This window comes from Echinops telfairi, unplaced genomic scaffold, assembly GCF_000313985.2.
Source record: "Echinops telfairi isolate 266 unplaced genomic scaffold, ASM31398v2 ScPeMD7_7468;HRSCAF=8506_0, whole genome shotgun sequence".
Lineage (NCBI taxonomy): Eukaryota > Metazoa > Chordata > Mammalia > Afrosoricida > Tenrecidae > Echinops > Echinops telfairi.
Window position 1 is genome coordinate 67,670,813 of NW_022111369.1, and position 11,524 is coordinate 67,682,336.

The 11,524-nt window shown below is 46.0% G+C and overlaps 1 protein-coding gene across 1 annotated transcript in view; it reads left to right on the forward strand.

Annotated features, from left to right (window-relative positions):
• The first annotated feature begins 348 nt into the window (after positions 1–348).
• Positions 349–11,524, forward strand: part of TMEM165 (transmembrane protein 165) — a 17,342-nt gene continuing 6,166 nt past the window's right edge. Inside the window, exons 1-4 of the mRNA XM_004706331.3 lie at positions 349–375; positions 941–1,163; positions 8,857–9,032; positions 9,924–10,106. Of these exons, the coding sequence (XP_004706388.1) occupies positions 349–375; positions 941–1,163; positions 8,857–9,032; positions 9,924–10,106 (609 nt within the window). The remainder of the gene's footprint in view (positions 376–940; positions 1,164–8,856; positions 9,033–9,923; positions 10,107–11,524) is intronic.

Below are 11,524 nucleotides of genomic sequence, written 5' to 3' on the forward strand. Positions count from 1 at the left end.
TGGTTATGTACTCCTGTTCAGCTGATCCCTTAATCATTATAGAATACCCTTCTTTGTCTCTTATGCTAGATACTACCTTAAAATGTATTTTATCAGAAATTAATATTGCTACTTCTATTTTTTGATTGCCATTAGCTTGTTATATGTATGTACACAAATACAGTCCTTCCCCCTATTCGTACATTCATAACACGCACGCACGCACGCACGCGCGCACACACACACACACACACACATTCCCTTTCTCCTTTCTCCCTTGTTTGATTTTCAGTCTTATTTTTGCCAGCAAGGAAGAGCCTCGATAAGATGGACGGACTGGGTGGGTGCCACAGCAGGCTCTCAGGAAACATGGCGGTGAGGAAGGTGCAGGATTGGGTACTGTTTTCTTGTACACTTCAGTGCCACTTGCAACAGTAAGCTAAAACCTGCCACATGTCACTTTGTCTCAGGTACATGCTCATCGTGTTTCAGTTACTTAATCTTCCTTCTCTTTAATTCCTAGGCCCCCACACCCACTCAGATCCCCCTTTTAAATGTAGACACCATTCCCAGTATCCACAGCCTGGATTTGGCCCCAGCTGCCCTTTGCTGCTTCATCTTTTACCAAGTTACTGAGAAACATTTGATTGAGACATAGTTAAGAAATAAATCTTAAATCACAAATATCAAAAGAAAAAAGCAATTTTGATAGATGCAAATAGCCAGTCTAGACTATCCTTTTAAAAAAGAATACTTTGTTTTAATTTGCTGACTTGGAGAATAGTGTGGCTTTACTGTAACAACCATCAGCCAGATTATCATCAGTAATGGTTTCTTTCAAAGTGATTCCATAAATAAATCTAATGATCAAGACTATAGGAAAATCGTATCATTTTCACATGTAAAATAAAAGCTTTCAAATAATTTTTTTAAGTAACTGACTTAAAATTTTTTATTATAGAAAGGAGTCACACCAGCAGCTCCAGTTCACACTAATGAAGATGCCGCCACACAGACGAATCTGGGATTTGTCCATGCATTTGTTGCTGCTATCTCTGTTATCATTGTATCGGAGCTGGGGGACAAGACGTTCTTTATCGCTGCCATCATGGCGATGCGCTATAACCGGCTGACAGTGCTGGCTGGTGCGATGCTTGCCTTGGGCCTGATGACGTGTTTATCAGGTGAGTGAGTGTGTTGTGTTTACTGACCTAAGGGGAAAGCAGGATGTTTGGCATTGAGGCATAGACTCAATCAGTCATATCAGCATTTGGTTTACGTTCCAGAATTAGTCAACAATAGATGGTTTTAATACATCTATCCCTAAAAGCCTGATAGTACTTTCACACTGAAATGACCAGCTCCTCAGAGCCAGAGGTACACATTCTTCATTTATGTAACAAGTTTTATCTTTGCTTTTGCTTTGTCTCACTGTAAAATTTTCAGTCCGGATACACTTGCTTACATCTGGTATTTTAGAAAAGGGTCTTGAACGACTACAAAGAGCTGCATTGTTTTCCAGCTGAAAGACATTTGGAAGACCACCACCACTCGAGAGCCGCTACCTCTTCCCCCTGTTATGGCAGAGGAGTGATATGGTCTTGGTTGGAGCCTGTGTTTACATTACTGTTTGATATCCTATCATGCGAACAGACAGACAAACTGAAACCCGGATTCTGACTCGAAGGGACACCTGTGCACAGGGAGGCCTGTGTCCTTGGGTGTAGTATTAAATTAAAAAATTGGCACGGAGGGTGAAGGGCCAGCCCCCACCCGCTGCTACTCCTATTACTACTACTCGGATTCAGTAATACTACTTCAGGGTTCGGTAATGCACAATTGTACGGTTGAGATATATAAGTATTATATTAAAGTCATTGTGAGCATGAGAGATAATACAATAATACAGTCAGGCATGTTACATGGTACCATTGCTCACCTCAGCCCAGCTTGGTGGTCCACATGGAGAGAGGGGGAAGGGAAGGAGGGTAAGGGAACAAGGGAGAGGGGAGTGACCAGGGAGTGAGCAGCAAGGAGCTCAGAGTCAGAGAGAGCGATCTATATTGCTGACTCACACCTATATACCTTTTGGGGGCATGCCAGCCCACTAATTACAGGTAGAGACATACGTCATAGGGAGGAGTTGCACTATAGGTTACACAGCAATGAGGGTGGTCTAGCGGGTGGTCTCTGGGTCTCCATAGGAACCATTATCAGTAGGGTGCAAACCCCTCCTACACGAGCCTGTCCATAGTCCCCTGAGGCAGGGAGCAGGCCCACCCTTGTGGAGGGATGAGACAGCAGTATGGCAACTTATTGCCCTCAGTGGGGGAATGCCTGCGCATCTGACCTCCCCCCACACTTGGGGAGTTCATGACTGCTTCAGGGGAAGTAGATTGCCAGGCCCTTCTTTCTTGGAACCTCTGGGTGGCCTCACACTACCTACTTCGAGTTTAGCAGCCCCAAGCAGTAACCAGTTGTAGCACTGTAAGAATTGTGAGGGGGTGGGCTCTAACCTTCTGACTTCACTAGGAAGACCCGAAAACGAAACCCACTGCTGTCAGGGCCATTCCAACTCAGTAGTGACTGTCTGGATGCAGTAGAACTGGCCCTGTGGCTTCTGAGGCAGTAAATCTTTGTTGTTGCAACGCCGTGCACAGTAGTAAAAACACTGCTGGACCTACCCCGTCCTCACAATTGATCTTGTGCCTGAGCCCAGTGATGCAGCCCCCATGCCAGTCTGTCTCCTTGAGGACCTTCCTATCTTTTGCTGCCCCTCCACGTTGCCACAACACGACGTCCTTCTCCAGGCACTGCTCTTTCCTGAGGACATGTCCATAGTAAGGAAGAGGAAGTCTCGCCGTCCTTGCCTCTAGGGAGCCCTCTGGCCGTACTGCTTTCTTCACAGCAGATTGGGTTGTTTTTAAGCAGTCCATGGTATTTTCAGTATTCTTCTCCAGCACCACAATTCAAGTGCATCACTTTTCTGATTTTCCTTATTTGGTGTTCAGTTTTTATTGCAAGCATATGGGGCAGTTGAAAACTCCATGGCTCACACCAGATTCACTTTGGTCCTCAAAGTAACATCCTTGCTCTTCAAGCCTCTAAAGATGTCTTATGCAGCAGAAAACCTCATCTTTATCTCATGGAGTGGCTGGTGGGCTCAAACTGCTGATCCTGTCGTCACCCACCACACCACCAGGGCGCCTCTTCACAAGGAAGAAGGAGACTCAAACTCCGCATCAGACCACTTCCGGCTTTTGTGAAGTCAGACGTGCTTCCACTCTCCGCCTTCTTCAGCAGTTCTTGCCCCAGCTGTCCCTCTTAAGGCACTTTCTACTTCTCTGTGGGGTTCAGTAATTCATTGCAGTGGCCACACAGTCACAGATTGTCGCATCATTAGGGGTTTCTTAGGGATGTGAGCAGTCAGGATCATTTCACTGAGGCCCAGTACCCCCATCTTTACTGCTTTGACCTTTGTAAACGACAGAGACGCCTCAGAGGCATCCCTCTTGCTTATGATGAGGCGGCGTGACTGGACAGGCTAAACCATATTTTCATGCAAATCACACGTTAGATGCTTTGCATTGCTCTGCAGCCAGCCACCATTGGTGGTGGTTTTATGAGTGCGCTATACCGATATGTGTATTTTAACATGTTGCTGATTTTGGGTCAGTTAAAGAAAAATTCAGTGTGTTTCATGTGAAGCCTGTGTCTTTGGTGCCTGTCAACGTTGGGTTTGGTTCCGAACAGCAGCACTTTGCCCATCTGCCTCAAAAGTTTCTAGCGCAGCCCTTCTGGCAGGATGCTGACCCTGTTCTGTGTACCGTTCTCCCAAGCAGGAAGAAAGCACTGTGTCCACCCCAGGAACAGCCCTGGCCCTGGAGCAGGAGGCATGCAGCTCTGCACCCGCCGGCCAGGCGTGGCCACTCAGGTGGGCGGGACCTGCTCAAGGCATCCAAGCTCATTCTAGCTTCCATTTGGCTGCTCTGGCTGGCCGGCCGTGGTGCTCAGGTTGTTTGGATTTCCTGTCTGTGTGGATGCCACAGGACGCATGTTGAGAGTCGGCCTTAGAGTAATGTGACCAGACATCCTGCTTTTGGCGGGACGGTCCCGATTTTTAACAATTTTCCCACGTCCTGTGGTGTTTTAAAAAAGTCCCGATTTTTGGAAAGAATGCACGACAAGATAGGGTATACGGTTTTCGGCTGCCATGTGGCTATTTCGCTAGGATATGAGTTTTATCACTGGTGTCCCGCTTTACCAAGGTTAAAATATGGTCACCTTAGCTTAGAGGGGCTGTGTGTCCCTTCATTCTGACAAGTTGGGTCTGATGCACCGCCCACGGTCTCTGTGGGGCTGGGGCACTGTGCACCCACCCACATGGTCCCAACCACCCAGTGTTACGTGGGGCTGACTCATGTGTGGGCAACTGCCCCCACCCTGCCCTGGATCCAGCCCATCCTTGGACTCCACAGCCCCAGGCACAGCCTTCTGCTTGCCCTTTTGCCAAGTGCCTGGACACAGGTTGGCTACAAGGCATGCCACTTCTCTCAGCCTGGCCACAGAGTGCCCTGGAGCAAACGCACCGTTTCATGGTTTATATCCTGAGTACCAGCTCCATGCGTGACTTCCTGCCCATGGCTCATACCTGTATCATACCAATATGATCAGGAGGAACATTTGTGGACTCTTGGAGGAGGGTGACAGCAGCTGAAACTCACTTCTGGAAATGCCAGGAGCCAGGTGCAGTGCATGCAGGGGGCACTAGGGCTGAATTCCTTAGGTAATGTTTTCATTTCAGCATCATTCACATGAGTACTCGGTGTGTGCATGTCCAGACTGGGGAAGTGCACTGTAGGAAGCTGGGTAAGAGGTCACTTGTCAGGTGGGCAAAGGACTTGTGGAGGAAGGAGGCTGAACAAGACTTCTCAACAGCAGCCTCTTCAGACACTGAGTTTTAGGAAGGAGAACATATGGAAGGAAGTTCACCTTCTGTTGGTGAGAGCAGCATTCATTCCACATTGTTGTGTTTGCACGGGGGTGTGGGGGGGCTGCTTTTGGTTTGTGGCTTGCATGTCTGTCCTGTGCGGTAGCACAGGGCTGGAGGCAGGGTTAGCCAGACTGCCGGGCTCACAGCCACTCTCTGCCCTCACTAGCAGGGGGACTTCCCCAGAATCTGGACCTTGTTGAGACAGGGTTGATAGTGTTACCTCACCGTTATTACTCCTCCTGCGGCCTGCCTCCACCTTCTCTCCCATCCACCAGGAGACTCACTTCTGCCTCTGCTGCTGTTGCTGTAAAGGCACCATCCACCAGCTTTCCTGACTACAGAGCCCTCAGAACACATTAGTGGGAACCCCCATCGTTAACTCTTGTGTTCTGTGACATCCTGTTTCTGGTATAGTTGGCCTCCCTGAGAATTGTTATGTGCTATAAATACTGATACTCCCCATGACTTTAAATGAGTCCAGAGACCCCTGGTCGCATAGTGGGCTACTCATTGAGTTGATAACCAGAAGGTCAGCAGTTCGAAACCATCAGCCACTTCCAAGGGAGGAAGATAATGCTTTCTACTCTTGTAAAGATCTGAAGCCTCAGAAACCCAAAGGGGGTAGTTCTTCTCTGCCCTGTAGGGGCTCTGTGAGTCAGAATTAATAGCCGTGAAGGTTTTTTTGAGGGGGCTTTTGCCCTGTCCCATTTCTCCCACTTACACTAATGCCCTCTCTGAGTGTTCTTAGCTGGGTAATAAAACGGGACTTCCCGAATCTCTAGCTTCCCTGCAGACACACTTCCTTGGAGCTTCACCATTGGCAGGATGCAGCAGGGCCAGTGCATGGCAGCTCCTTGGTGAGTCGGCCCAGAGTACCTTGTTCCTAGAACGGCTTCCAAGGGGGGGTGGGGGGGTGGCAGCTGAGGATGGAAAAACCAAGTCGTTTTTCTGTTCTCAGTGGTGGAAAGAGGAGAAAAGCCAGAATTTTGTCAGTAAAGTAACTTTCTTATTTGTAGATTCCCTGAAGATAAAAGGGAACACTAATTTTAGGAGATCTCCAGAGGTTTACTACATTTTTTAGTAAAACCACTTAAGAATATAATTTTAAATTCTGACAGTTGCGCTAACAGTCCACAGAGTACCAGTATACTTTTCCCTCAGGCTTATCTCTTGCTCAGCGTTTGAACCTGTGTTTCCTTCGGCATTTGTATGGGTGCTCTTTCTCACCTGCCCATCTTTACATAGACGTATGTGTAGCTTTCCCACTGCCTTTCCAATGTCCTTTTGGCTTTCTTCATGTATGGTGTTCTTTATGTCATCCCACAACTCATCAGATCGATTCTTGAGATATCTCTAAATTTACGTAGAATATTCAAGGTCCTGTTTCAGCTTATGTGAACTAGTTTTTAACATTCATCAGCTTTCACCTGAGCCTGCCTGTGGGCAGTTTGTGGTCTGGCTTGTTTGGGCTGACGATGTTGAGCTTCTCCCACATCTCTTACCACAGCCCGAGAAGGGTCAGATTCCTGGGTATTCCATTGGTGAGGTCCATGGGTGTCGTCGCCATTTATGTTGGAAACAGGTATTTACAGTGAAGAAGCTGGTCTTCAATTTCTAGGTTCATTTCTCTCAGCAAAGCATTTTCCTTCCTCTTTGTTTCTAACTTTTGTATTATAATCAGTAATTACCACAACATCTGGGTTATATGTTTGATCAGTTTCAGTCTGAAGAAGTTGGTAGAATTCCTCAAGTTATCATTGGCTCTAGTAGGCTTAATTTGAAAACAGTTGTATTAATTGCCCTTCTGTGGAGCCGTGTTAATGATATTCTATCACAGATAGTATACTTCAGGATGGATCTTGAAATGTTCTTGACCGTTTGTCTTTCCTGGCATAGTAAGCCATATGATTGTTTGAGCCACTCAGATTGGCCAGTACCTGCCCATTTTAGCTCATTAATGCCTAGGATATTCATCTTTATGCATTCCGTACATATACATGTATATTATATGTGTTTATAAGGTATACTTAAAACTCCGTTCTATCAAGTCAAATCAAATTCACTTCAACCTTTTAGGACACAGTAGAACTGCTTCATCCTTCTCCTGCTCTGTGACTATAGGTTTGAACTGCTGACCTGTGGTTATCAGCCCAGCTGTAACCCACTGTGTCACCAGGGTTCATATAAGTAATATGTATACATAATACGAATACAGATGGGCACAGATGTATATAGAGTACCACATTTCTAAACAGGATCTTAAAGTCTTTTTAATCAAAAGCATTTTATTGGAAAATAAATGCACTTACTTTTGACTTACCGACATGGTTGGGTTCCAGGGACTAGGTCATTGTGCAAAAATATGTACTATGTGAAAATGGAAGATGAGTACATTATTGCACCAGTGCCAAATAACATCCTTACATAGATGCCAAACCGTTGAGAATCCTGGTTGAACAAACTTAAAATTGAAACCATCACAGTCAGCATTATTGTCACCTTACCTCTTGGCCTTCCTTACTGTCACCTATATGTTGTTAAAGCACAAGATTGCCACTATTATCCTAAATTCAGAATGCCAGCTAACAAAATAGTTGATAAGTGAGAAGAAAGTGTTTAACAGTTTGGTTTGTATATTTAGAGATAGCCAATTCAGTTTTAAAATGTACACTTCAACTTACATACGTACAATTCACCATCCATAATTATTTCCATGAATGATACAATTTACTGTTTACTCGTGTTCATTACAATTGACGTCACTGGCTTCCTGCTTTCAGTGCTCTGAGCTCAGTATTGCATGCTTATCATCATCATTGGTCTCCCGTGTCTGTCTTGTAGAGGTCTGTATAGTGTTGGCCTTGTCTGCCATCCCTAGATTCCTAGTTATTTGTCCTGCTGCCCCCTTTCAAGTAAAAAAAAATAAAAAAGCAACAACACTACGCTTGGCAATGAGAATATTTTGTATTGTTGTCCAAAATCCAGGATAAAGTCTAAGGAAGTTTAAGTATCTGCTTCTGCAGCTCCCTGAATTGTTCTGGACACCCCTAGCAGGCAGTATCACCCATTTGGTGAAACACTGACCTACTCGATACATTTTTTTGAGATAGGTGAGAAGAAGCAGAATTTGAATCATGATTCTGCACTAAATAGTTTTTAAAATTTAAAGATGTGTGATGAAAAAGTGTGTCACCTATGTGTTCCCATGTTATGAAATCTTGGATCCGTTCATCCAGGTTATGTCAAGGCTAACCTGCCGAAAGCCCTGTGTATGCCCCACACAACGTAGGGGCAGTGTGGCCCCCGGTGAACATGACTCGGGGAGTTCAGTGTCTTATGCGGGGCCCTTCCGGAGTCCATGCCGCCTTCAGCTGGACCATTGATTTCTTGAGAAGTTGTGGCAGGTCTTTGACTAGACCGAAGGGTTCAGGGTGAGTGGGATGTTCAAGATTGTGGTCTGTTTTCATTCAACTGACTGGCATCTCTTTTCTCCCGTTTTGTCAAAATGATGTTGTGGCAGTTCCCTTTTCAGTTAAGCTGACTTTTCTCAAAACTTTCCTTTTAACACAGGTTGAGAATACAAATTCATATAACAGTATAGATGTAAAATCTCAGGTCGTGAAAATGTTCAATTTTCAGGCCTTTCTTTCCTTACACTGAGGAAATACATGCTTGTGCAAAGGTTACACATGAAAGTGTGTGGCATGAGGTCAGGCCACTTGATTCACAGGCTCAGAAGCCCTACATAAGGAGGCTGTGGTGTGGAGTCCACTCAGCTGCAGCCGCTGTGTCCCTTTGTCTCCAGTGCTAGCTTAGCTTCTCTTAGGGAGTGAAGTTAGGGTCTGTGAGAATTAACACATGTACTGCTGTTGTGTTTCTTGCAGTGTTATTTGGCTATGCCACCACAGTCATCCCCCGGGTGTATACGTACTATGTTTCAACTGTATTATTTGCCATTTTTGGCATTAGAATGCTTCGAGAAGGCTTAAAGATGAGCCCGGATGAGGGTCAAGAGGAACTAGAAGAAGTTCAAGCTGAAATAAAGAAGAAAGATGAAGAAGTAAGTCACAGCTCTGCTCAGTATCCTGACCCAAAAGGCACTGTTCTGAGAATGACCACCGCACAGCGGTTTTTCCCTTGTCACGGCTGTGTGATAAATGTGGGGACACAATGAGAGTTCCGTTTTACCTAGTTTGCAGGCTCGGAGCTGGCTCTACTAGGATTCCTAGAGACAGGATCCGGAATGGGAACCTCAGGTTCCCTAGTGAGATTATGTATGAGCTCTTGAACGCAGGAACAGTCCAAGAGCAAGTTAACACGATGGCTACGACACCCGAAAACCGAAATCTCCAAATGTGACGCTTTTGCTTTGCAACACCCCCCCGCCCCCCCAGCTCTGCACAGGTTTTAAGGTGCTATTGGCATCTCTGAGCACTTCCCAAGGGAGTTCCACACTCTGGACTCAGCAGTTAGGGCACCCTTGAGGGACGTGCCTTGTGTTCCTGTCGGAAGGAGCAAGGGTAGGGCTGTAGGGTCGATGGAATAAGGTTTCCCAACAAAATGCCCAGAATCACATGCTTGTGAGCCTGAAGAACGAACATTGTTGAATCTTTTTTTTTTTTGCTAATGCCGTTTTCAGTTTTCTTAAAAAACTTCATAATAAAAAAACCTAACCCAAACCCATTGCCATCAAGTTAATTCTGACAGATAGTGACAGGCTGTTTCTAAGGCTGTAACCCTTGATGGGGGCGGGGCCTCATCTTTTCCTTTCTTCCCGCCAGGTGAGTCAGTAACTCGGGGAGCGCTTGATGGGTCTGGGAGCAGTGGAAGAATGAAGAATATCACATTGTTGCTCCGTGAGGCGGATGGCTCACGGGGGACACAATGGAAATTATCGGAGATGCTGTTTGGGACTAATGTCATTTTTGTTGTTTTTTATTTTTAACTTTAGCTTCAACGAACTAAACTCTTAAATGGACCAGGAGATGTTGAATCGGGTGCAAGCACCACGCTACCTCAGAAAAAGTGGTTGCATTTTATCTCGCCCATCTTTGTTCAAGCTCTTACCCTCACATTCTTAGCCGAGTGGGGCGATCGCTCTCAACTGACCACCATCGTCCTGGCAGCTAGAGAGGTGAGTTGCGACTAGGATGGCACTTCTTTTGCTCCAGAGGAATGCTGGGCAGGGGCAGGGGCAGCCTAGAGCAGTGGTTCTCAAACTTCCTCATGCCGCGACCCTTTCATGCAGTTCCTCATGGGGTGGTGACCCCCAACCATAGAGTTATTTTCGCGGCTACTTCATCACTGTCATTTTGCTGCTGTTACGAATTGGGCAACCCCTATGAAAGGGTCGTGCGACCCTCAAAGGGTTCACGACCCACAGGTTGAGAACCGCTGGCCTACTGCTGGCTGATTGGTTTTAGTTGACAGTCTGGGTACACTGCTTAACTGACCTCCTATTGGTTCCTGAGGCCGTCTTGCTGGCTCCTCTCCCCCCTTTGCCAAGATGTTCTCACTCGTTTTTCATTCTTTTCTCAAACTTTTCCTTAGCATACGTGTTGAGAATATAAACGTATTTTGTTGGAGGTCGGTCTGGCAGTACATACCGAAAGCCTCCTTATTAAGTGTGTACCTTTGGGCTCTTGTGTTCCACACCCTGAGCCATCATTGAGTGCTTGCTCTATTGCCACTTTGTTAGTGAGGAATGAGCAGCAGCCCGAGAGTCCAGCAAAGGAGTATTGGTTCTGTTCTTTACAACCGTCCCTGATGCTCTTTGAATTGTCACTCTTCAGCATTATTTTAATGATGTGCAAAAAGGAGATATTTTAAAAGCATTCTTTTTTAAAAGATAAGCAAAGAACAAAACATCCAAGGAAATAAAAATGCTTACAGCACGCTCTTTGGGTCATGCCCTTATCAGTGGTTTGGTTGCTTCTATTTAGAAAACTGGTGACGTTTTAGGCCTAGAATGGTAGTAAGCTAGGGGAGACTTCAGATCACCCCGTACCCACATTTGCTGCACAGACTCGGAACCTGAACTTGTTCAGTCATATAAGTGGGGTGATCACAGGGGCCAGAACTAGAGCGGAGGGTGTCGTAACTAGCCTTCCAGTTTTTTCTACTGTAATGTTCATAATTGTTAAGTGAACTTCTTTAAAATACACATATTGTTTTAAGTTTTTCATAGCTCTGTTCCTCTTAGGAGCCCTGGTGGCGTAGTGGTTGCGAGTTGGGCTGCTAACTGCAAGGTCAGCAGTTCGAAACCACCAGCTGCTCTTTAGGAAAAAGAAGACTGGGCTTTCTACTCCATAAAGAGTGACAGTGTCAGAGACCGGCAGGGACAGGTCTACCCTGCCTAGGGTTGTTGTAAGCTGGAACCGACTCGATGGCAGCGTTACTCCTCGTGACAGAAACTGTGAAAGTAGTGCATGAGGCGTCTGTTGCCGCTCACGGGCAGTCTAAGCTTTACCCAGATGGACTGCACTGCTACTCTTGATGATACTCTGTGTCCGAACTCACCATATTAACTGCTTCAATAGCTGTTACATTCCA